Below are 25,823 nucleotides of genomic sequence, written 5' to 3' on the forward strand. Positions count from 1 at the left end.
GAATGTATTCATTTATTAATGTTATTGGTGAATCTGGAGCTAAAGAGTAATTGGAAACTAATTATGGAGTTCTCCAAAGGAGAAGAGTTCAGAGGGGGAGGTCTGGGTCTGAATGTAAACTCTTCTTCAATGACTAGCTGGCCTCTGAACTGTGCATGTGCAAAACAAACCACAGAGTCCAGCCTAAAATGAAAACTTGGACAATTAATTATTAGTTGGGTTAATTGGCTACATTAAAAGGAGAGGATTTGAGCTGAAGAGATTGCTGAGTGGTAATGATCCTGTGCTACTTGGGAGATGTTGGTTCAGACCCTAACACACACATTAGGTGGATCACGACTGCCTGTAACTCCAGGACATATAATATTCTTTCTGGCCTCTGTGGGTGACAGCATGCATGACCCCTTCTCCTATACACATATTTAAAAATAAAAATAAATCTTTAAAGAATTATTTTAGACATTGGAATATATGTATCATAAAGAAAATTTAATGCACCACATAAAGACAGGGCCTCTCCAATATAGAAAATGACGCTGTTAATATAATGAAGAAAATTCTAGACATTGGACATTTAAAGACAAACCACCAATTAATTAGACCAATGTAGACATGAACAAGCCTACATCCAACACTTTATTTTTAAAAGACAACGAAACATAAAACAAAAGCAAAAGCAAAAGAAAACCCCCAAGAAAGCCCAAGAAACCCCCCAAACCAAAAAAAAAAAAAACCCTAAACAAAAAACCTAGCACAAATTATAAAAATCAAACAAAAAATTTAAGATAATGAAAATTAACAAATCCAAAAGTTCTTTGAAAAGATGAATGAAATTTATAAACTTCTACCACATTTGATTTTCAAAAGAATGACAGAAGATGCAAAATGATAACATCAAAAATGAAAGCAAGCTGGTTGCTGCCGCCGCAGAGAGCCCGTGGGCAGCACCCCGTGAGCAAACTTGAGCCTCGGGACCACAGGTAAGACCAACTTGTCTGCTGCAAGAAAGCTGCCTGGTGAAATCGGGACACACAGAGGCAGAACTCCTCTAGGACCCGGCACGTCCTGTGTTTACCGGAAGTCCCACACCCACGGATCCCAGCCCTCAGCAGCTCTCTGCTCCCAGACACCTTGGGAAAGAGACCTCACCGCCTGGTCAGGTGGGCACTCCTGAGGCTGCAGAGCAGAAGAGACCACCAACACTGCCCACCCCTGCCCACATCCCTGGCCCAAGAGGAAACTGTATAAGGCCTCTGGGCTCCCGTGGGGGAGGGCCCAGGAGCGGCAGGACCCCTGCCAGAGACACCACCGGAACCTGAAGGAAACAGACCGGATAAACAGTTCTCTGCATCCAAATCCCGTGGGAGGGAGAGCTAAACCTTCAGAGAGGCAGACAAGCCTGGGAAACCAGAAGAGACTGCTCTCTGCACACACATCTCGGACGCCAGAGGAAAACACCAAAGGCCATCTGGAACCCTGGTGCACTGAAGCTCCCGGAATGGGCAGCACATATCTTCCTGGTTGCTGCCGCTGCAGAGAGCCCGTGGGCAGCACCCCACGAGTGAACTTGAGCCTCGGGACCACAGGTAAGACCAACTTTTCTGCTGCAAGAAAGCTGCCTGGTGAACTCAAGACACAGGCCCACAGGAACAGCTGAAGACCTGTAGAGAGGAAAAACTACACGCCCGAAAGCAGAACACTCTGTCCCAATAACTGACTGAAAGAGAGGAAAACAGGTCTACAGCACTCCTGACAAACAGGATTATAGGACAGTCTAGCCACTGTCAGAAATAGCAGAACAAAGTAACACTAGAGATAATCTGATGGCGAGAGGCAAGCACAGGAACCCAAGCAACAGAAACCAAGACTACATGGCATCATCGGAGCCCAATTCTCCCACCAAAACAAACATGGAATATCCAAACACACCAGAAAAGCAAGATCTAGTTTCAAAATCATATTTGATCATGATGCTGGAGGACTTCAAGAAAGACATGAAGAACTTCCTTAGGGAAACACAGGAAAACATTAATAAACAAGTAGAAGCCTACAGAGAGGAATCACAAAAATCCCTGAAAGAATTCCAGGAAAACACAATCAAACAGTTGAAGGAATTAAAAATGGAAGTAGAAGCAATCAAGAAAGAACACATGGAAACAACCCTGGATATAGAAAACCAAAAGAAGAGACAAGGAGCTGTAGATACAAGCTTCACCAACAGAATACAAGAGATGGAAGAGAGAATCTCAGGAGCAGAAGATTCCATAGAAATCATCGACTCAGCTGTCAAAGATAATGTAAAGCAGAAAAAGCTACTGGTCCAAAACATACAGGAAATCCAGGACTCAATGAGAAGATCAAACCTAAGGATAATAGGTATAGAAGAGAGTGAAGACTCCCAGCTCAAAGGACCAGTAAATATCTTCAACAAAATCATAGAAGAAAACTTCCCTAACCTAAAAAAAGAGATTCCCATAGGCATACAAGAAGCCTACAGAACTCCAAATAGATTGGACCAGAAAAGAAACACCTCCCATCACATAATAGTCAAAACACCAAATGCACAAAATAAAGAAAGAATATTAAAAGCAGTAAGGGAAAAAGGTCAAGTAACATATAAAGGGAGACCTATCAGAATCACACCAGACTTCTCAGCAGAAACTATGAAGGCCAGAAGATCCTGGACTGATGTCCTACAGACCCTAAGAGAACACAAATGCCAGCCCAGGTTACTGTATCCTGCAAAACTCTCATTAACATAGATGGAGAAACCAAGATATTCCATGACAAAACCAAATTTACACAATATCTTTCTACAAATCCAGCACTACAAAGGATAATAAATGGTAAAGCCCAACATAAGGAGGCAAGCTATACCCTAGAAGAAGCAAGAAACTAATCATCTTGGCAACAAAACAAAGAGAATAAAAGCACACAAACATAACCTCACATCCAAATATGAATATAACAGGAAGCAATAATCACTATTCCTTAAAATCTCTCAACATCAATGGCCTCAACTCCCCAATAAAAAGACATAGATTAACAAACTGGATACGCAACGAGGACCCTGCATTCTGCTGCCTACAGGAAACACACCTCAGAGACAAAGACAGACATTACCTCAGAGTGAAAGGCTGGAAAACAATTTTCCAAGCAAATGGTCAGAAGAAGCAAGCTGGAGTAGCCATTCTAATATCAAATAAAATCAATTTTCAACTAAAAGTCATCAAAAAAGATAAGGAAGGACACTTCATATTCATCAAAGGAAAAATCCACCAAGATGAACTCTCAATCCTAAATATCTATGCCCCAAATACAAGGGCACCTACATATGTAAAAGAAACCTTACTAAAGCTCAAAACACACATTGCACCTCACACAATAATAGTGGGAGATTTCAACACCCCACTCTCATCAATAGACAGATCATGGAAACAGAAATTAAACAGTGATGTAGACAGACTAAGAGAAGTCATGAGCCAAATGGACTTAACAGATATTTATAGAACATTCTATCCTAAAGCAAAAGGATATACCTTCTTCTCAGCTCCTCATGGTACTTTCTCCAAAATTGACCATATAATTGGTCAAAAAACGGGCCTCAACAGGTACAGAAAGATAGAAATAATCCCATGCGTGCTATCGGACCACCACGGCCTAAAACTGGTCTTCAATTACAATCAAGGAAGAATGCCCACATATATTTGGAAATTGAACAATGCTCTACTCAATGATAACCTGGTCAAGGAAGAAATAAAGAAAGAAATTAAAAACTTTTTAGAATTTAATGAAAATGAAGGTACAACATACCCAAACTTATGGGACACAATGAAAGCTCTGCTAAGAGGAAAACTCATAGCGCTGAGTGCCTGCAGAAAGAAACAGGAAAGAGCATATGTCAGCAGCTTGACAGCACACCTAAAAGCTCTAGAACAAAAAGAAGCAAATACACCCAGGAGGAGTAGAAGGCAGGAAATAATCAAACTCAGAGCGGAAATCAACCAAGTAGAAACAAAAAGGACCATAGAAAGAATCAACAGAACCAAAAGTTGGTTCTTTGAGAAAATCAACAAGATAGATAAACCCTTAGCCAGACTAACGAGAGGACACAGAGAGTGCGTCCAAATTAACAAAATCAGAAATGAAAAGGGAGACATAACAACAGATTCAGAGGAAATTCAAAAAATCATCAGATCTTACTATAAAAGCCTATATTCAACAAAACTTGAAAATCTTCAGGAAATGGACAATTTCCTAGACAGATACCAGGTACTGAAGTTAAATCAGGAACAGATAAACCAGTTAAACAACCCCATAACTCCTAAGGAAATAGAAGCAGTCATTAAAGGTCTCCCAACCAAAAAGAGCCCAGGTCCAGACGGGTTTAGTGCAGAATTCTATCAAACCTTCATAGAAGACCTCATACCAATATTATCCAAACTATTCCACAAAATTGAAACAGATGGATCACTACCGAATACCTTCTACGAAGCCACAATTACTCTTATACCTAAACCACACAAAGACCCAACAAAGAAAGAGAACTTCAGACCAATTTCCCTTATGAATATCGACGCAAAAATACTCAACAAAATTCTGGCAAACCGAATCCAAGAGCACATCAAAACAATCATCCACCATGACCAAGTAGGCTTCATCCCAGGCATGCAGGGATGGTTTAATATACGGAAAACCATCAACGTGATCCATTATATAAACAAACTGAAAGAACAAAACCACATGATCATTTCATTAGATGCTGAGAAAGCATTTGACAAAATTCAACACCCCTTCATGATAAAAGTCCTGGAAAGAATAGGAATTCAAGGCCCATACCTGAACATATTAAAGCCATATAAAGCAAACCAGTTGCTAACATTAAACTAAATGGAGAGAAACTTGAAGCAATCCCACTAAAATCAGGGACTAGACAAGGCTGCCCACTCTCTCCCTACTTATTCAATATAGTTCTTGAAGTTCTAGCCAGAGCGATCAGACAACAAAAGGAGGTCAAGGGGATACAGATCGGAAAAGAAGAAGTCAAAATATCACTATTTGCAGATGATATGATAGTATATTTAAGTGATCCCAAAAGTTCCACCAGAGAACTACTAAAGCTGATAAACAACTTCAGCAAAGTGGCTGGGTATAAAATTAACTCAAATAAATCAGTTGCCTTCCTCTACACAAAAGAGAAACAAGCCGAGAAAGAAATTAGGGAAACGACACCCTTCATAATAGACCCAAATAATATAAAGTACCTCGGTGTGACTTTAACAAAGCAAGTAAAAGATCTGTACAATAAGAACTTCAAGACACTGAAGAAGGAAATTGAAGAAGACCTCAGAAGATGGAAAGATCTCCCATGCTCATGGATTGGCAGGATTAATATAGTAAAAATGGCCATTTTACCAAAAGCAATCTACAGATTCAATGCAATCCCCATCAAAATACCAATACAATTCTTCAAAGAGTTAGACAGAACAATTTGCAAATTCATTTGGAATAACAAAAAACCCAGGATAGCTAAAGCTATCCTCAACAATAAAAGGACTTCAGGGGGAATCACTGTCCCTGAACTCAAGCAGTATTACAGAGCAATAGTGAAGCAATAGTGATAAAAAACTGCATGGTATTGGTACAGAGACAGACAGATAGACCAATGGAATAGAATTGAAGACCCAGAAATGAACCCACACACCTATGGTCACTTGATTTTTGACAAAGGAGCCAAAACCATCCAATGGAAAAAAGATAGCATTTTCAGCAAATGGTGCTGGTTCAACTGGAGGGCAACATGTAGAAGAATGCAGATCGATCCATGCTTATCACACTGTACAAAGCTTAAGTCCAAGTGAATCAAGGACCTCCACATCAAACCAGACACACTCAAACTAATAGAAGAAAAACTAGGGAAGCATCTGGAACACATGGGCACTGGAAAAAATTTCCTGAACAAAACACCAATGGCTTATGCTCTAAGAACAAGAATCGACAAATGGGATCTCATAAAACTGCAAAGCTTCTGTAAGGCAAAGGACACTGTGGTTAGGACAAAACGGCAACCAACAGATTGGGAAAAGATCTTTACCAATCCTACAACAGATAGAGGCCTTATATCCAAAATATACAAAGAACTCAAGAAGTTAGACCGCAGGGAAACAAATAACCCTATTAAAAATGGGGTTCATAGCTAAACAAAGAATTCACAGCTGAGGAATGCCGAATGGCTGAGAAACACCTAAAGAAATGTTCAACATCTTTAGTCATAACGGAAATGCAAATCAAAACAACCCTGAGATTTCACTTCACACCAGTGAGAATGGCTAAGATCAAAAACTCAGGGGACAACAGATGCTGGCGAGGATGTGGAGGAAGAGGAACACTCCTCCATTGTTGGTGGGATTGCAGACTGGTACAACCATTCTGGAAATCAGTCTGGAGGTTCCTCAGAAAATTGGACATTGAACTACCTGAGGATCCAGCTATACCTCTCTTGGGCATATACTCAAAAGATGCCCCAACATATAAAAAAGACACGTGCTCCACTATGTTCATTGCAGCCTTATTTATAATAGCCAGAAGCTGGAAAGAACCCAGATGCCCTTCAACAGAGGAATGGATACAGAAAATGTGGTTCATCTACACAATGGAATATTACTCAGCTATCAAAAACAACGACTTTATGAAATTCGTAGGCAAATGGTTGTAACTGGAAAACATCATCCTGAGTGAGCTAACCCAATCACAGAAAGACATACATGGTATGCACTCATTGATAAGTGGCTATTAGCCCAAATGCTTGAATTACCCTAGATGCCTAGAACAAATGAAACTCAAGACGGATGATCAAAATGTGAATGCTTCACTCTTTCTTTAAAAGGGGAACAAGAATACCCTTGGCAGGGAAGAGAGAGGCAAAGATTAAAACAGAGACTGAAGGAACACCCATTCAGAGCCTGCCCCACATGTGGCCCATACATATACAGCCACCCAATTAGACAAGATGGATGAAGCAAAGAAGTGCAGACCGACAGGAGCCGGATGTAGATCGCTCCTGAGAGACACAGCCAGAATACAGCAAATACAGAGGCGAATGCCAGCAGCAAACCACTGAACTGAGAATAGGTCCCCTATTGAAGGAATCAGAGAAAGGACTGGAAGAGCTTGAAGGGGCTCGAGACCCCAAAAGTACAACAATGCCAAGCAACCAGAGCTTCCAGGGACTAAGCCACTACCTAAAGACTATACATGGACTGACCCTGGACTCTGACCTCATAGGTAGCAATGAATATCCTAGTAAGAGCACCAGTGGAAGGGGAAGCCCTGGGTCCTGCTAAGACTGAACCCCCAGTGAACTAGAGTGGTGGGGGGAGGGCGGCAATGGGGGGAGGGTTGGGAGGGGAACACCCATAAGCAAGGGGAGGGGAGAGGGGGATGTTTGCCCGGATACCGGGAAAGGGAATAACACTCGAAATGTATATAAGAAATACTCAAGTTAAAAAAAAAAAAGAAATACAAAAAAAAAATGAAAGCAAGTGTTATCATATTCCTGTGATATGAGAAGGACAGTTGGCAGTAGGCAAGATATTTCATGACAAATGCATTCAGGCAAAAGACAAGGATTAAATTTTGTAAGAAAAAATATGACAAAATGATACAAGAAGAAATAGAAAATTAAACAAGCCATGTCTGTTAATTGGATGCTATTTCAAGTTCCCACAAATAAACTTGTTTTAAAAGTAATAAATGTTAACTGTCACAAGTGAGTCATTTGTAAAGTCTGTGATAGTGTTTTTCTCACAAATATTTTTCTGCTGGGTAGTTTGATTGGGAAATCCTTTTTCCTTATAGGTGTTTCTAAATTAAAATTATTCTAGTCCTCATATTAGCAAAAATTTCACATTCTCAGATATTATCATTTTTTGCAGCCGCTTTCATAGATCTAGCCAGCTCATCTGAATTCTAAAGATTTCCTCATATAAGCCACCACCTGCTAGAGCAATAGCTCTCAACCTGTGGGGTATGTCCCCCACAGGGGTTGCATATCAGATAACTTGCACATCGGTTATATCCAATATTTATTTAGCATACATTTCATAGATGAAAATTCATGAAGTCAAAGTTTATAAGACTCGAACAAAAGTCTATTTCTTTAAATATTTTATGTCTGTGTGTTTATGTGCATTTGTATACAGATGCCTGCAGAAGCTAGAGTTGGGCGTTAGATCCCATGAAGCTGTAGTTACAGGTTATATCATGGGGATCGGGCACAAAACGTCAGTCTTCTGAGGGGCAACAATTGTTACTAACTTCTCAGCCATCTATCTTCATCCGTTTCATTAAAAAACCCTTTATACAATATATTTTGATTATATTTTCTCCTCCATCAACTTCAATTAGATCCTCCCCCGCCCCCTTTCTCCACCCAATTTATATTCTTTCTCTTTAACAAGAACTCCCACAGAAGTGAAAATCAAAGCGAACAACCAAAACTCTAGTAATATAAAAAGTGCCCAAGCGAAACAAAATCCAAAGCACATCTATCTCAACACCGGAGTGTATTTGTATTATCTAACTACTCCTGGGTTTACGGTCTGCCCTCTAGTGTGGTTGATACACCTAGTGACACTTCTTTGGAGGAAATTGACTTTTCCCTTTGCTAGTGGATATCAAGGGTAGATAGCTTCTTGGTTAGGGACAGGGCTTCATGTTCATTTCCCCAACTCAGTGGTGGGACGCAAGCAGGACCCCATGTATACCCCATGCTGGGACCCTTCTTGTTTGAACCTGAGCAGGTCTAGTGCATGCTAACACAGTCTGGCTGAATGTATGTGTCCTGTCATGTCTAGAAGATCATCAGTCTCCTACAGCTCCCTCCTCTTCCACAGAATCCCCTAAACCATGAGCAGGGGGGTATTAGATGAAGTAATCGTTAAATCATAACCTTTGAAAGCTGTTAAGCTCTGTGTACATTTGAGAAGACTGTTGGAAACTGATAAGACTAAGACATGCTTGAGAAAGCTCTGACTATTTTTAAGGAGAAAGAAGGAACATTTTGAAGAAGATCAGTCAGTTTTAGTTTAGTCAGAGTTGCTTAACTAATATTTTTGGACTTTCACCGAAATAAGCAATGTTGAATTTCTAAACCAGAAAGAATAGTTCTCAAGGAGGTGACTTCTTTATTTTTAATTTTTAGAAGATAAAGTGTGTGCATGAATTTCATATATGTGCATTCACAGATCTCAAATTTCTTAAATACATGTAAAACTTTATATTTCGTATTGACACTGAAGTGAAGTCTCCTTTCTAATAATAGTGTTTGATATCTTGTAATTTCTCTAGGGTTAATCTATTTTATTTTTTCACTATTCTTATACTTAAAAAGCATTGAACACCAATCTCTCTGGCTCTGTGTCTAATGTCAGAGGGCTTAGATGGAGTTGGTTCTCCAGCTTTGCTGCCCATAACATGCATTTATCTTGGGCTTGCTTGACTCCATGCCTGCAGTTCTCCTTGGCAGATATCTTATGGTCCTGCCATTTTTAATATCTTATGTTCTGTAGCACAACTCGGACTTCACTTCCACAACTCCACTCAATGGCCTCTCAGGGCCTCTTGGCCTCTCAACAGTTTTCACCTAGGGACTGCCCTGCAGCACAGTACTAAGAAGCAGTGGCTCTCTGAAACCATGGGAAAGGCCACAGGATCCCTTATCTTTCTAAACTCTGAAGTCATCAATTGGAGACTACTGCCAGGATGACTGTCAGCTTGGCATGGCCTTGGCCCTTGAACTTCATTACCATTAGCTTTTGCCTGCAGTTGCCTTCCAAGAGCAGAAAAATGTTTTATGCTCTCTTCCACACAGTTGGAAGCTTAGAGGGGTAGGATCTTGACCTGAGAACACAAATTTTTCCAGGGCGGATCTGTCCTCTCCTTCTGACACTTATCTTAACAGTAGTTGCTTCTTTTTGAGCATAAACCTTGACTGGAACATTAATCTTGTGGTGTTCTTTGTTCCCCTCTGTCCATTTTGTATTTCTTCCTGTACCATTGTAGGTTGCTTTCAATTGTAGCTTCAGGCATATTCTTTGGGCACAGAGCATTGTCAATATATGAATGGTGGCTCTCTACCCCAGATACCAGTAGTGTTCTTCTCTGAAACCTGTTGAGCAAAGCCCACACAGTCGTCATTGTCCTCAGTGCTGTCTTCCAGGCTCCTACAAAATTGTTCTTCCAGTACAACCGCTAAAGCCTTCCACAGTCCTCTAAGAAATAGCACGGTCAGCAAACACTTCTTGGCATCTGCAATAGTGACTGGGTTTGGTGTCTGTGTATGGGATGGATTCCCAGGTTGGGGCAGTCTCTGGATGGCCTTTCCTTCAGACTCTGCTCCACACTTTGTCTCCATATTTCCTTTAGACAGGAGGGTTAAAAATTTGGAGATGGGTGGGTGGTCCCATACTCCAACGGGGGGGCCTTCTTCCTCCCCTTGTTGGGTATTTCAGCTTAGAAGTGCTTGTCGACGTGAGTCTGATATAGCTGTCTTCCAGAGTCTGAGAAATACAGATGTAGATGCTCACAGCCAACCACTGGACTGAGCATGGGGTCCCCAATGGAAGAGTTAGTTAAAGGGCTGAGGGAGCTGAAGGGGTTTGCAACCCCACAGGAAGAACAACAATATCAACCAACCAGATACCCCAGAGCTCCCAGGGACTAACCCATCAAACAAAAAGTACACATGGAGGGGACCCACGGTCCCACCTGCATATGTAGCAGAGGATGGGCCTTATCTGGTATCAATGGGAGGGGAGGCCCTTGGTCTTGTAAAGGCTCCTTGCCCCAGTGTAGGGAAATGCTAGTGTGGCGAGGTGGGAGTGGGTGGGTGTGTAGGGGAGCACCCTTATACAAGCAGGGGGAGGGGAATGGGATGAGGGGTTTGAGGAGGGGAAACTGGGAAAGGGGATAACATTTGAAGTGTAAATAAATAAAAATCCAATTAAAAAATAAACTAATGGTAACTGTAAAAAAGAGAGAGAAGAAAAATGCTCTTATCAGACAAATACAGGAAAGACTAGCAGTGGGACAATCTTTTTTTTTTTTTCTTTTTTTTTCCGGAGCTGGGGACCGAACCCAGGGCCTTCCGCTTGCTAGGCAAGCGCTCTACCACTGAGCTAAATCCCCAACCCCGCAGTAGAACAATCTTAACATCGACAGTGGTGATGTAGAAGTCATCTTCTCTTTTTGAGTCTGTTTCCTTTTTTCCTTTATAGGTCTCTCTCTTGATTTTAATTGTAACTACGAAAATATACCATGTAAGAAATTAAAAAAAAAAAGCATTAGAAGAAGTAGTAGCATGGTTAGGTCTGTCACAGAAATAGCCCATTCTCTTGAACCAAATTCTGCACTACTTTTCTATCACTGTAACAATGGCTAAGGCACCTTATGGAAGGAAGGGTTTATTTGGGCTCATGGTCCCAGAAGGATAAAAACTCATCACCATCCTGGTGGGGAAGCAGGAATGGAGCAGCAAGCTGGGGACTCCCGTCTTAAACTTCAAGCATGAAACCGAGCTGGCACCAGGATGGTGAGGGCCAGCTTTGGAAGTCGAACTTATGGGAAGCTATAAGCATGGTGTCTGTACGTAGTGGAGCAAGTTTTCCACCTCCTGGCATGTGAGGATCAAAAGAAAGAAGGGGAAGAAGAGAAAGCAGGCAAGCGGGTCACTGAAGTCTCTTCAAGAACATACCTCAAAAATGACCCCAAACCTCGCTAAATCTCACCATTTAAAGTTCCCATGACTTGCTGGTTTTCTAAGGAGGATTGGATGAAGGGAGAATACTTGCCTTGAATGTGGTAGAGCCATACCATGGGCCAGGGTCATAGAGTGACTGGAAAGCTGAATTCCTGATGTCTGGAAAGGATATAAATATAACCCAACAGGCAGTACAATGCCGTGTGGTATTGGCTTACCTTGCCGCTCTTTGCTGACCATCGTTTGTACTGATTCCATGGACTTCAACCAATTTCATAGAAACTTAGGATTTCTGCTGGATTGAACTGCCATTGCTGATTTGTGAATGGTGTTTGTGATCATCGATTGAGTGCCACAGCTGTGAACTGAACTACTGATATCACAACAATGCAGATTAGATTCACTACAGAAACAACAACAACAACAACAACAAAAACAGCTCTACACACTCCTTTGCCCTGTTAGCCTTTCCTTACCTCTGGTAGGTGATGGGATAAAAGAGAGGTTAAAAAATTTAAGTACACTTATTAAATTAAGGTGTTTTGTTTCTCCATCTTTATTAACTTGGGTATTTCTCATTTACATTTCAATTGTTATTCCCCTTCTCAGTTTCTGAGCCAACATCCCCCTCCCCTTCTCTATCGGTGTTCCCCTCCCCATCCTCCCCCCATTACCGCCCTCCCCCCAACAATCCCGTTCACTGGGGGTTCAGTCTTAGCAGGACCAAGGGCTTCCCCTTCCACTGGTGCTCTTACTAGGCTATTCATTGCTACCTATGAGGTCAGAGTCCAGGGTCAGTCCATGTATAGTCTTTGGGTAGTGGCTTAGTCCCTGGAAGCTCTGGTTGCTTGGCATTGTTGTTCATATGGGGTCTCGAGCCCCTTCAAGCTCTTCCAGTTCTTTCTCTGATTCCTTCAACGGGGGTCCCGTTCTCAGTTCAGTGGTTTGCTGCTGGCATTTGCCTCTGTATTTGCTGTATTCTGGCTGTGTCTCTCAGGAGAGATCTACATCCGGTTCCTGTCGACCTGCACTTCTTTGCTTCATCCGTCTTATCTAGTTTGGTGGCTGTATATGTATGGGCCACATGTGGGGCAGGCTCTGAATGGGTGTTCCTTCTGCCTCTGTTCTAAACTTTGCCTCCCTATTCCCTCCCAAGGGTATTCTTGTTCTCCTTTTAAAGAAGGAGTGAAGCATTCACATTTTGATCATCCGTCTTGAGTTTCATTTGTTCTAGGCATCTAGGGTAATTCGAGCATTTGGGCTAATATCCACTTATCAATGAGTGCATACCATGTGTGTTTTTCTGTGATTGGGTTACCTCACTCAGGATGATATTTTCCAGTTCCATCCATTTCCCTATGAATTTCATAAAGTCATTGTTTTTGATAGCTGAGTAACATTCCATTGTGTAGATGTTTTTTAAATAACCCTACTAAATGGTTTATTTTAGCTCACAATTTCTGATTTCAGGGCAGGGCACTCTGGGCTCCCGTCATGCCAAAACTATTCCATTTTTCCCTTTCTTTCTTTCTTTCTTTCTTTCTTTCTTTCTTTCTTTCTTTCTTTCTTCCTTTCTTTCCCCCCCCCCCCAGACGTACTTTCTCTGTGTATCCCTAGCTGTCTTAGAACTTACTATGTAGGGGCTGGAGAATGGCTCAGTCAATGTTAAGAGCACTGACTGCTCTTCCAGTCCAATTCCCAGCACCCACAAGGCAGCTCACAACTGTCTGTTATTCCAATATCTGATGCCCCCACACAGGCATTCATGCAGGCAAAACACAATGCACATAAAATAAATATCCATAAAATTAAGAAAAGAGAAAAGATATCATAGGCAAGAACCTGAAATAGTCGATCATTCAGAATCAAGAACTGAGACAAATGAAATATAGACATGCTTACCTGCTTATGTGCCTGCTTCTCTCATTTAGGTTTCTCTTCCCATATCCTCTTCAGTACCTCCTGCCTAGGGAACGGTGCCAACTATAATGGGGTGTCTTTCTACAGCAAAGAACAGTCAACAGTGAACCCCCTGAGGTGTGCTCACAGGTCATGCTCATCTTGATAATTTCTCAGTTGAGGCTCTCTTCCCAGTTGTTTCTAGTTTGTGTCAAGTTGACAGTTGAAACTAACTACCACAGGGTCTCTTTAGTGGCCTACATCTGGTATTCTCTCACAGTGGTGAGAAAGCTTCTAAAGATTGTAGGTGAACTTTGAAAATGGCCTTCCTGAAATTTACACATATTAAAAGTCATTTCCTGGTCCACTAGTCTAGTAACGACAAAGGTAATAAATAGTTAAACTTTAATAAAGCAAATGGATTCGGGAAGACATTTCTTATTCCTTTTTTTTTGCTTGGTCTACTACTTGGTACCCTTGCTTTGTGTGTAAATCCTTACCTGTCATCAATCCGATCACAGGCTGGTATATTAAACTTGTAGGCCCATGCTTTGCAAATTTTATTTTTCCATCTCTTTCTAAAGTGAAGACACTTGGTATTCTTTGGAATTCTCATATCATATTCATTATCTAGTTTCTCACGGTAGACAGAAACAGATAAATGTGGAAAATTGCTCCTGTTAGCCCAGAACATTTAACCACTGAAGGGAAACTTCAATTTTCTTGATGAGATCTTTTCTTAGCTTCAGCCTCATTCTCTCCCTTCCAGTGTACTAGTCCCTCCTCTTCGGGATAGCAGAATTAGTCCAGCAGAAGCTATTTCATTTCCAGCACATCCCTAGACACTGTGCAGCAAGCAAGCTAGAAGATACATTTACTATATTCAGTCTTTACCTCCTGCCCGCTGCCAGGCTAATCTGGACTCTTGGCTTGACTTAGTTACTTTCTCCAATGTCTTCAGCCTAATACGTAGAGAGAGCCAGGGAAGATCACCTTTATGCTACCCCATTAGGGTGCAGCTGTTATAGCTAGCAGGGAGTAGCTAGAAGAGGAATGCATTTTCCAGCCACACTTCTGTCTCCGTGCTCCACACTTACCTCCAAGTCTTGCTCTTGTCTGTCCCTTCAGGGTTTGAGGCCCACTTTCCCCCCTTCTAGTGGAAGAAGAACTAAGTTTAAGGCAAATGAAATCATCCTGTGGTATTTGGTTTGACTTTGCTTCTGATTGCCTCGGCTTGAGTTTGCCTGCTTGCCCATACTTTCAGTAATTACTGGTGTCTTGCTTACTATTGTCAGGACATTTGAGCGTTCTCTTCCTCATGGAGTCCGTGCTTTTCAGTGCCAGCATTTTTTTTTTCATGTGGTGTTTCTACTCAATAAGGCTACACATCCCTGAAGGGGCAGGATGGAGCAGTGACCTATTGTACCGCAGATCTCGGTATGATCAGGGACTGCTGTGCCAGCAGCACCACAATTCCAAATCTAGTCTGATCAGAGTAGAAGAAGCATTGCACTGTCAGGGTGAGGATGAGAACACGAAGTGCCCAAGTACCAACAGTGAGAATCTCTGTGAAGACTGAGTAGAGCCTATTGGCTACAGCTTCAGGTTGAAATGAAATCTTCTGTTGTCTCCCCTGGAGCCAAGGTGGCCTGGTCTATATGCTCAGCCATATGTAGAAAACAGACATGTTTCCACTAACATCTGATGAAGGATATAACAGCAAGTAGAGAACGTACTGGTCCTGGGAAATGTCTAGATGGCCGGCTGGGGGTGAATGGCTGCGATTCTTGCCTGAAATCAGAAGGAAAAAATGAATGATGGAGGAGAAACAAATCATGAAGGAAAGGATGCAGAAGAGTTCTCACCTTTAAATTACAGCACCACTCCAAAAGCAGTGATGAAGAACGAAGTGCCAAGGATGGGAAGGCAGACTTGCAATAACTTTTCCTTAGAGAAACTTACAGAAAGTGCTAACAGAGGGGCAGAGGCCTGAGGTGAGGGCCCTCTGGACTCCATGGTGCTGTTCTGAGAATGTCTGCCTCTTCTACTTTTCTACTATTCTTTGGCTTATTACTGCTGTCTGGTTTTTGGAGGTATTTTATTTGTTGTAAGCAGAGTCCCTAAATGATATATCTCACTGGAAATGTCAAAATCATTCTTTTTTTTCCTCTATCTTTATTAAATTGGGTATTTCTTATTTACATTTCGATTGTTATTCCCTTTCCCGGTTTCCGGGCCAACATCCCCCTAGCCCCTCCCCCTCCCCTTCCCTATGGGTGTTTCCCTCCCCATCCTCCCCCCTTTACCACCTTCCCCCCAACAATCACGTTCACTGGGGGTTCAGTCTTGGCAGGACCAAGGGCTTCCCCTTCCACTGGTGCTCTTACTAGGCTATTCATTGCTACCTATGAGGTCAGAGTCCAGGGTCAGTCCATGTATAGTCTTTGGGTAGTGGCTTAGTCCCTGGAAGCTCTGGTTGCTTGACATTGTTGTACATATGGGGTCTCGAGCCCCTTTAAGCTCTTTCAGTCCTTTCTCTGATTCCTTCAACGGGGTTCCCGTTCTCAGTTCAGTGGTTTGCTGCTGGCATTCGCCTGTGTATTTGCTGTATTCTGGGTGTGTCTCTTAGGAGAGATTTACATCTGGTTCCTGTTGGCTTGCACTTCTTTGCTTCATCCATCTTGTCTAATTGGGTGGCTGTATGTGTATGGGCCACATGTTGGGCAGGCTCTGAATGGGTGTTCCTTCTGCCTCTGTTCTAAACTTTGCCTCCCTATTCCCTGCCAAAGGTATTCTTGTTCCCCTTTTAAAGAAGGAGTGAAGCATTTGCATTTTGGTCATCCTCCTTGAGAGCAAAAGCATTTTTACAAATTTAACTTATTTCACAGATGAAGTAGACTAGCATGAATTCTTACTTTCTGCTAACATATATATCCGCTGATTTCATGACTTAGAATATATACAAAAATTTCATTAGGACAGGTTCTCTTGAACACCAACATGTTAATTGCAAAAATGTCTATATCACTTAGAAGTCATTCATTCTAGTGTGTACAAGTAAAAGCCATTAATAAATTAATAATTATGTAGGGATTCAAAGGTTTTTGCTCAAAATTTGGTAGAAGATAAGTAGGAATTATAAGTTAAAGATCATCAGGATGATCTTGATTTAAGGAGCCTCTGTTTCTGGATCAGAAATCATCCTGATGTCCTTGTCAGTCCTTTTGCCTCAACAAGCAGATGTATAGTCGTGCCAGTAGCTTTGCCCTGGGAGCCTGTACCCATAATTCCATTCTTTCTGCGATCAATTCTAAGAAAATACAGTCTTCATAAAGCTGTCACACTTCCACTGTTCCTTCCGGGAAACACAATTGATGACTTGTGTATACCTTATCATAGGGCATATGGGAAAATGTAAGGGGAAGGCAAGAATGACCCTTTGGATATTTGAACGAATAGGACTGGCTATGTTCAGCAGGAATCCCCACTAACCATGGTCCTCTACAGAATGCCCATAGGAACGTAGCCATTTGTCATTTGGAACTAATAAAATATCTTGACCCCAAGGGCAGTGACAAACATTGTCACTTTATAATGTCACCTCAGGAAGGGCTTGTAGCTGCCCTTTTTCAAAATAAATAAAAAATAGCTCAGGCATAAATGACAGTAAATATCAGGGATACCAAATTGGGCAAATTTCAGTCGCAAAGAGGAAGTAAAGGATTTGCAAGAATTAATAAAATGAGCGCTTTTTGTATATCAGGCGCTTTTTTATCTAGGAAAATTATATTAAAATCCAAAATAGGTCCTCCTCTGTCAAATTAAGAAGAGATTGTACTTGAAATTCAGCTAGTCAGTGTAACAGAAAGGATTTCACAGTGAATTTTACTCTCTCTCTCTCTCTCTCTCTCTCTCTCTCTCTCTCTCTCTCTCTCTCCCCCTCTCTCTTTTTTTCCAATCTGAGTAACATTTGTGATTGGTTTCTCAGTACTGGGAACCAATCTCAGGGCCATGTCCATGCCAGACAAACATGTTTGCTGAGTTAAATGATTTGCCACTCAGTGTCTTGTAGGCATGAATTTGTCAGCCTTTGCCTATTTTACTATCTTCATCGAAATTCATCTGTCCCCACTTCATATCTGTCGTAGCTTCTTCTCAAATCCTTTGTTTGTAAGATCAGTTCAAGCCATTCTAGGAATCTCTGTATAAAGAATTCCATCTCAGCTTTGTCTTTACTTTAAAAGCTACTAGTCATCTATCCATTACTGATCAATATCTGCACGTTTAGGCTCTAAGGTAAAAGTTTGCTTTACATTTTCAGTTGTTAATAATTGTTTCTAACATTTTTTAAAAATGTTTGCATTTCTTTTTTTTTCTTTTCTTTTTTTCGGAGCTGGGGACGGAACCTAGGGCTTGCGCTTGCTAGGCAAGCGCTCTACCACTGAGCTAAATCCCCAACCCCAATGTTTGCATTTCTTAATAAAAAATGTTTAGAAAATGGGAGCCATTAGCTTAGTAGCTGTATCAGTTCCATCCCTCCTCCTTAACTATTTCTGTGACTTACCTGTCACTTCAAATTTATGATCTCTAATTGTTACTGTTGCATGTCTATGTGTGTTTGTGTTTGTATGTGTGTGTTCGCGCATGCACACATGCATGTGCATGCGTGTGTGCCTGTGTTTGTAATGTACTGTGCTGATAATCCCTTCGATTGGACAACTTATGTGGGAGCTTGTTTCTGGAGAATACTGCTTTCTTCTATCTGAACGGTAATTGACCATCTCTAGCTCTTTATCTAGGGGTGGGACCTTGAGGAATTTCTCCTGCTCCCACTGGCAGGTCAGTTGAGTTGCCACTATGTTGGTTTTGTCAGGCAAGAAAGCTGTTGAGATTTCATGAGTGCAGTCCCCTTGTCAGGTCTAGGAGATCCTATGTTGTAGCAGATGTTTCTGGGGCCCTGGAACTTAAAATCTTTCTTAGAATTCATTGACTGGAGTTCTGTATCTAGGATTTGTGAAATTTCCTCTGTCTCCATTGGCATGGCAAATGATGTCGTCATTATCTAGGTCTTGTTTAAGCAACAGCACTGTTGAGATTTTATGAGTATAATTTCCCTACCATATTGCAAAGACATTGTCTAGTAGCCAGTGACCAGACCCTCTGGCTCCTAAAATCTAGGGTTTATCTACATTCTACTTATTCTACAGAATTATCTACGAATGATATTGGAATTCAAATTCCGGAATAGTGTTATACTATAATTCACACGAGATACAATACAGTGCATTTTACAAGTACGAAAGACAGATTTGAGATTTCTTGCTATTCTACTGACAACCAAGCTTTTATGGTTATATTCGATATCAAAATCAGACTTCCAACTCCTCAATATACCAAGGAACGAGAAATAATAACCATGGGTAAACAAAACAAACAAACAAACAAACAAACAAAAAACCAGACTTGCTCAAGAATCCACTTAATGTAGAAATTAAATAGACTAGAAGAAAATAGAACAAAACCAATGTCAGTTTGAAGAAAATAGAACCAAACCAAAGTCAGTTTGAGTCAGAGATTTACTCTCGGAATTAAGAAAATTGGGTTTGAAATTCTCTGGCCTTTGTCCAGAAGAGAGAACTGTGGTGGGTGGGCTGCCCTATGGTTCTCCTTTTGATATGTGCCCAGAAGTCGTAACAGTAGTGGTTTTTCGTTTCTATAGCCTAAGAATTTGCAAGAGAAGTCAAATCTGAGAGACACTGAAAAAGCAGTCACCATGTTAAACATAAATCATAAATCTAAAGAAAAACATCAGGACACAAAGTTGCCCATGCTTCATATTCATAGCACACACATACATGATCATAGTAGAGAGCTCACATTTTCTTCCGTGCTTACCATCACTGCCATGAGTTTATACACCTTAGTATTGACATCCCATCTTCGTTTTGAGTATGAGCCCACTGTGACTTATACTGTTGCCTAACTCGGTGCTTGCCACACTGCTGCCTCTCTCAGGTCTAGGGTCAGAGGTCATGTTGATGTTGGGTTGGCATATAAGTCATAAATGGCTGACTTATTTAGAGCGGTAGTTATTCTAATATAACGGTGTGGGCATGAAAATTATCTGGACCATCCTGCCCTTTTGAATAGTTGTGAATCAGTTTGAAATATTCCCTCTCTTTTGGGTTTCCTTCCTTTAAAAGTTTGATGTTATGTATGATATATTGACTCTAGCGTCTTTATCCTTTTTTGGAGAACTTTTTCACATAGTTGAATGAGGTTATATATTGAGTTCTATGTACAAGTCCTAGTATATTTCTTGTCTCAGGCCTTTGTTATTGAAGGCTGAATAGTAAAGGTCTGGTGTTCCAACTTCTCTAGAATCTGAGATCCAAGGTTCATGACTTCATTACCTGCAAGGGATACAGTGAGTTCAAGGCCGGTTTGAGCAACCTAGAAAGACCATGTCTCAATAACAACAACAACAACAGCAACAACAACAGCAACAACGGAACACCAAAAAACCCCCACAAATGAAAAAACAAAAACAAAGCCCCAGACCAAACCAAAACAAAAAAGCTGGGCATATAGCTCAATGGTAGATCACTATGAGGTCATGGCTTTAATACTCAGTACTAAAGTGTGTGTGTGTGTGTGTGTGTGTGTGTGTGTGTGTGTGTGTGCGCGCTCGCGCACACATATACATTCCTCATCAAAAGAATTTAAATTATCTCTAAGAAGTCTTTACATTTTATTTTCAGGTCACAGATTATTGTAAAGCCTGATAAAATCAACAACAAAGTTAAAAGAATTGGGCCACACATAGAAATTTTCCAGCTGTTCCAGGGAAGAAAAAGACTTATATTTACTAAAAGAATTGTTAAACTGATCATCATTATACAAGCATTTATCAGGGGGTGGCTTGAGCGCAAAAGACTTCAACGATTAAAGAGCAAGGTAAGGGTTACCCTGCAGATAAGAATGTCTTTAACATTTTCGATGTAGATTTATGGTTGCTTGATTTGGGTTCGTTGTTATTGTTGTTTTAAGACAGGGTTTTTCTGTGTAGTCCTGGCTGTACTAGAACTTGCTCTGTAGACCAGGCTGGCCTTGAACTCAGAGATCTGCCTGGCTCTGCCTCTTGAGTGCTGGGATTAAAGGAGATATGCTTCACTACCATCTTGCTTCTTTTTTTTTTTTTTTACGTCACAACATTGTTTATTATGTGAATTTTTTTTACAATACAAACAAAAAATACAGGTATGCAATATATAGATACAGCTAAATGCAGAATGGTGACTTTTTTTCTCTTCAAGAGGCCATGATTCCCATTTCTAGTAAAACAAGACTGAGTATAGGTAGAAACAGGCTGGTCGTTAACTTCACAATTTGCCTAGAAATGATCTACAAATGCATTTTTCCTCCTGCTACTTACCATAAAATGTAAAAAGGGAGTTAAAGTAAAGTTTCCTCGTTGGTTTCTACCATATGAAAGATGCTATCTTCTATTTTAGCAGGGCCAATACATGGAAAATATCTAAATTAAATGTTATTACAAAAATGAAGCAGTAATGAGATTCTGGCTAAAGGGGTACTAAATGAGAATAATATATATATATATATATTTATATTTATATTTAAAGAATCCAAAACAAACAAACAACAAACAAGGCTGTTATAAAAAGCTCTAGGTGCACTGTAAGCATATAGGTTTTTTCCATGTGTACTTTTAAACAATGGAAGTGTCAAAAAATAGGGTCCACTGTGTTAGACTAAATACATTATTGTATAGGCTGCATCGAATGGAACCTCTGTATTATAATTATCATAGAGTAGCATAGTTTGCATCATATTATGGCAATTTATCCTCAATGAAAACCTTCCAGAGTCCTTTTATTTTAGAATATTCTGTAAACAATCAAACCACCAGAACATGATTGTACAACAGTAAAATGTTTTCTTGCATTAAACTGAAGACATCTTTTTAATTTAAAAAAAAAAAGAAAAAATGTAGAAAGGTACTTAGAGCTGTTAATTTCTAAGTACACAATATCCTAGACAATTCAAGGCATCTTAATCTCCTTCGAGAACAACAACAAAAAATAATTTTTGTCATGCTGTTAAATCCATCATTATGGATAAAATTGGTGCAAATTGGTCAAACGGATCCAACAAACACTGATGTCCATGCTGGCGTATTGGCAACTAATACATAACTGGTGGTCAATAGAGTTTAAAAGATCTTGCCTTTCTTCTTGTTCTTTTCCAAGGTTCTTGAAGAATTCTGTTGCTCTAAAATACGTTGTTGAGCTTCCCAGTTTGCTTTTTCTTCTTCAAACTGACGACGTTTTTCCTCTAATTCTTTGTGCTGTGCTTCTAAATTCATTTTCATTTGCTCATGGCGCCGCTGGAGCTCGGCTTCAGAGTCCTTCAGCTTTTGAACTTTTTCCTTGACCTTCATCTCAAACACCTGCTCCATCTCCATCTCCATCTTCTTCATCTTGGCCACGTGCTCCCTTCTCTCCTCCTCCATCTGCACCAGAGGGCTCTTGGTAAGTTGCCCTTTGTTCTTGTTGTTATCTACTCCATTGTAGGTCACTGCTGCTAGTTTTCTGCTTCTGTAGTTCTCATAGTGTACGTTATTGGTAACATCTTTCAAGTCCTGCATGTGTGTTCGTATCAACATATTTCTTAGAATTGTAAAATCACAATGCTCACCATTTTCAACTTCAGCCACGCCCCAAGGATACTGCCTTCCTCTGACTCTTTTGCCATTAACTTCAATGATAGTATTACTACCCACCACAGCAAGAGGTAAACGGTCCTTTATCTTCTTAACCAGCTTATTCTCTTCTTCATCATCCGTTTCTGGAAATTCATATATTTTAATTTTATGTTCTTGGATTTCTTTCATTATCTGCTTTTTAAACTGTTGGCATTCCTCTGGTGTAAGTGTGTCTGCTTTGGCAATTAAAGGGATGATATTCACTTTTTCATGCAAACGTTTCATAAACTCAATATCCAATGATTTAAGTCCATGTCCTGAAGGAGCAATGAAGTATAAACAACACTGCACCCTGTTATCAGGCATCTGTCGTCTGTTCACTCGAGATTCTGCATTTAAGTAATCTTCAAATTTACTATCAATGTAGTCGATAACAGGCTGCCAGCAATTACTATTATCCACTGCACCTCCAAGTCCCGGAGTATCAACTATCGTCAGCAGCGACTGAACACCACCTTCTTTGACTAAAACTTTGGATTGCTCCACCTGTACAGTCTTTTTGATTCTACGAGAAGGTCCTGGATACTCTAGAGAATACAAATCTGTGAGGAATAATGAGTTGATTAATGTCGACTTTTCCAGTCCAGATTCACCTACTACCATAAGAGTGAATTCAAATCCTCTTTTCACCGATTTTCTGTACACTTGATTTGGGAGGATGGCAAATCCCACATAGCCCTCAAGGTTCTTCGGTTGAGCCACAAGGGGACCTCAACCCAGGCTGCTCGGGCGGGAGACCCGAGCAGGCAAGGCCTCAGGACCGAAGAGTCGAGGGCCGGAGGCCCAGAGGAGACGCAGGAAAGACTGGCCTCCAAGGCGGGCGAGGGCTGGGCTGGGACGGGGCGGCTCCGGCGACTCGGGCCTCAGAGGCCACGGTCCGCCCGCCCCCGCCCGCTCCGCTCCCCCGGCCTGCCCGCCAAAGCGCTACCATCTTGCTTCTTATGTATTCTTTTTTTTTTTTCATCTTTATTAACTTGGGTATTTCTTATTTACATTTCGATTGTTATTACCTTTCCCAGTTTCCTGGCCAACATCTCCCTAACCCCTCTCCCTCCCCTTCTTTATGGGTGTTCTCCTCCCCATCCTCCCCCCATTACCGCCCTCCCCCCAACAATCACATTCACTGGGGGTTCAGTCTTGGCAGGACCCAGGGCTTCCCCTTCCACTGGTGCTCTTACTAGGATATTCATTGCTACCTATGAGGTCAGAGTCCAGGGTCAGTCCATGTATAGTCTTTAGGTAGTGGCTTAGTCCCTGGAAGCTCTGGTTGCTTGGCATTGTTGTTCATATGGGGTCTCGAGCTCCTTGCAAGCTCTTCCAGTTCTTTCTCTGATTCCTTCAACGGGGGTCCCGTTCTCAGTTCAGTGGTTTGCTGCTGGCATTCGCCTCTGTATTTGCTGTATTCTGGCTGTGTCTCTCAGGAGAGATCTACATCCGGTTCCTGTTGGCCTGCACTTCTTTGCTTCATCCATCTTATCTAGTTGGGTGGCTGTATATGTATGGGCCACATGTGGGGCAGGCTCTGAATGGGTGTTCCTTCTGCCTCTGTTCTAAACTTTGCCTCCCTATTCCCTGCCAAGGGTATTCTTGTTCCTCTTTTAAAGAAGGAGTGAAGCATTCACATTTTGGTCATCCCTCTTGAGTTTCATGTGTTCTGTGCATCTAGGGTAATTCAAGCATTTGGGCTATTATCCACTTATCAGTGAGTGCATACCATGTGTGTTTTTCTGTGATTGGGTTACCTCACTCAGGATGATATTTTCCAGTTCCATCCATTTCCCTATGAATTTCATAAAGTCATTGTTTTAAAGCTGGGAGTCTTCACTCTCTTCTATACCTATTATCCTTAGGTTTGATCTTCTCATTGAGTCCAGGATTTCCTGTATGTTTTGGACCAGTAGCTTTTTCCGTTTTACATTATCTTTGACAGTTGTGTCGATGATTTCTATGGAATCTTCTGCTCCTGAGATTCTCTCTTCTATCTCTTGCATTCTGTTGGTGATGCTTGTATCTATGGCTCCTTGTCTCTTTCTCCCTTTGTGCTTTCTTTATTACTTCTATTTCCATTTTTAATTCCTTCAACTGTTTGATTGTGTTTTCCTGGAATTCTTTCAGGGATTTTTGTAATTCCTCTCTATAGGCTTCTACTTGTTTATTACTGTTTTCCTGTGTTTCTCTAAGGGAGTTCTTTATGTCTTTCTTGCAGTCCTCCATCATCATGATCAAATGTGATTTTAAATCTAGATCTTGCTTTTCTGGTGTGTTTGGATATTCAGTGTTTGCTTTGGTGGAAGAATTGGGCTCCAATGATGCCATGCAGTCTTGGTTTCTCTTGCTTGGGTTCCTGCGCTTGCCTCTCGCCATCAGGTTGTCTCTGGTGTAACCTTGTTCTGCTATTTCTGACAGTGGCTAGACTGTCCTATAGGCCTGTGTGTCAGGAGTGCTATAGACCTGATTTCCTGTTTTCCTTCAGCCAGTTATGGGAACAGAGTGTTCTGCTTTCTGGAGGGTAGTCTTTCCTGTCTACTGGTCTTCAGCTGTTCCTGTGGGCCTGTGTCCTGAATCCACCAGGCGGGTCGCTTAGAGCAGAAAAGTTGGTCTTACCTGTGGTCCCATGGCTGAAGTTGCTCCTGGGGGGCTGCTTTTGAGCTCTCCGTGAGGGCAGCAACCAAGAAGGTCTGTGCCACCTTTTCCCGGGGGCCCCCATGCACCCAGGTCCCAGATGGCATTAGGTGTTTTCCTCTGGAGTCAGAAATGTGAGCAGAGTGTAGTCTCCTCTGGCTTCCCAGGCGTGTCTGCCCCTCTGAAGGTTTAGCTCTCCCTCCCACGGGATTTGGGTGCAGGGAGCTGTTGGGTGCAGGTGGTGTCTGGACCACAGGGAACCTGCCGCTTCAGTTTTTATGTATTCTTAATTATAGAATTCAAATAGTTTTCTTGGAAATATTTATGTAATTTGTCTAAAAATGTTCTATCTCTACAAAAATCTATACATTTTGATTGAGAAAACCAAATGAGTAATTTAATTTAGTCTGGTAATAGTTTTGCCTTCTGAGAATTTGGTCACTTAGTAAAGTACTATCTTTATCCAAAGTTCAGCAATTCTGGGACTAGAGGAAACTGTCTTTTTGGTTTGTTTTTTTTTTTTTTCTTCTGATTTACTCTCTAGCTAGAATAATTAGAAGCTTTCTGCTTCCCAAGCTCCTGGGTACTCTCAAAGTGCATTAAACATTTCCTTTGGAAATAACTGTGTGTAACTCTTCCTTCTACATCTATCTTGGCAGATTTTAGAAACAGCAATGTTGGGTTTCATAATAAACCACAAGTATTCCTTTTGGCTGCCCAAATACAAAAGAATGCCAAATGGATGTGTCCTGGTAAAAC

General features: G+C 41.2%; 2 protein-coding genes across 8 annotated transcripts in view; one reads left to right on the forward strand and one right to left on the reverse strand.

Moving 5' to 3' along the window:
* LOC134483204 (IQ domain-containing protein M-like) overlaps window positions 1–25,823 on the forward strand; it is a 232,986-nt gene that overhangs the window by 107,524 nt on the left and 99,639 nt on the right. For 6 of the 7 annotated variants that reach the window (XR_010060078.1, XR_010060079.1, XR_010060076.1 and 3 more), the window contains one exon: window positions 20,419–20,614. Coding sequence is in view for 2 of the 7 variants with exons in the window: in XM_063278474.1 (XP_063134544.1) it covers window positions 20,419–20,614 (196 nt within the window). In the remaining 5 variants the exon portion in view is untranslated. Of the gene's footprint in view, window positions 1–20,418; window positions 20,615–25,823 lie in introns of those variants that run through there. The other variant, XM_063278473.1, reaches the window with a different exon arrangement.
* Window positions 20,843–23,173, reverse strand: LOC102550225 (septin-7-like). Its single transcript, XM_039098092.2, has one exon. The coding sequence runs from the start codon at window positions 23,043–23,045 to the stop codon at window positions 21,891–21,893; it is 1,155 nt and encodes a 384-aa protein (XP_038954020.1). The 5' UTR covers window positions 23,046–23,173; the 3' UTR covers window positions 20,843–21,890.

This window comes from Rattus norvegicus, chromosome 19, assembly GCF_036323735.1.
Source record: "Rattus norvegicus strain BN/NHsdMcwi chromosome 19, GRCr8, whole genome shotgun sequence".
NCBI classification, from domain to species: domain Eukaryota; kingdom Metazoa; phylum Chordata; class Mammalia; order Rodentia; family Muridae; genus Rattus; species Rattus norvegicus.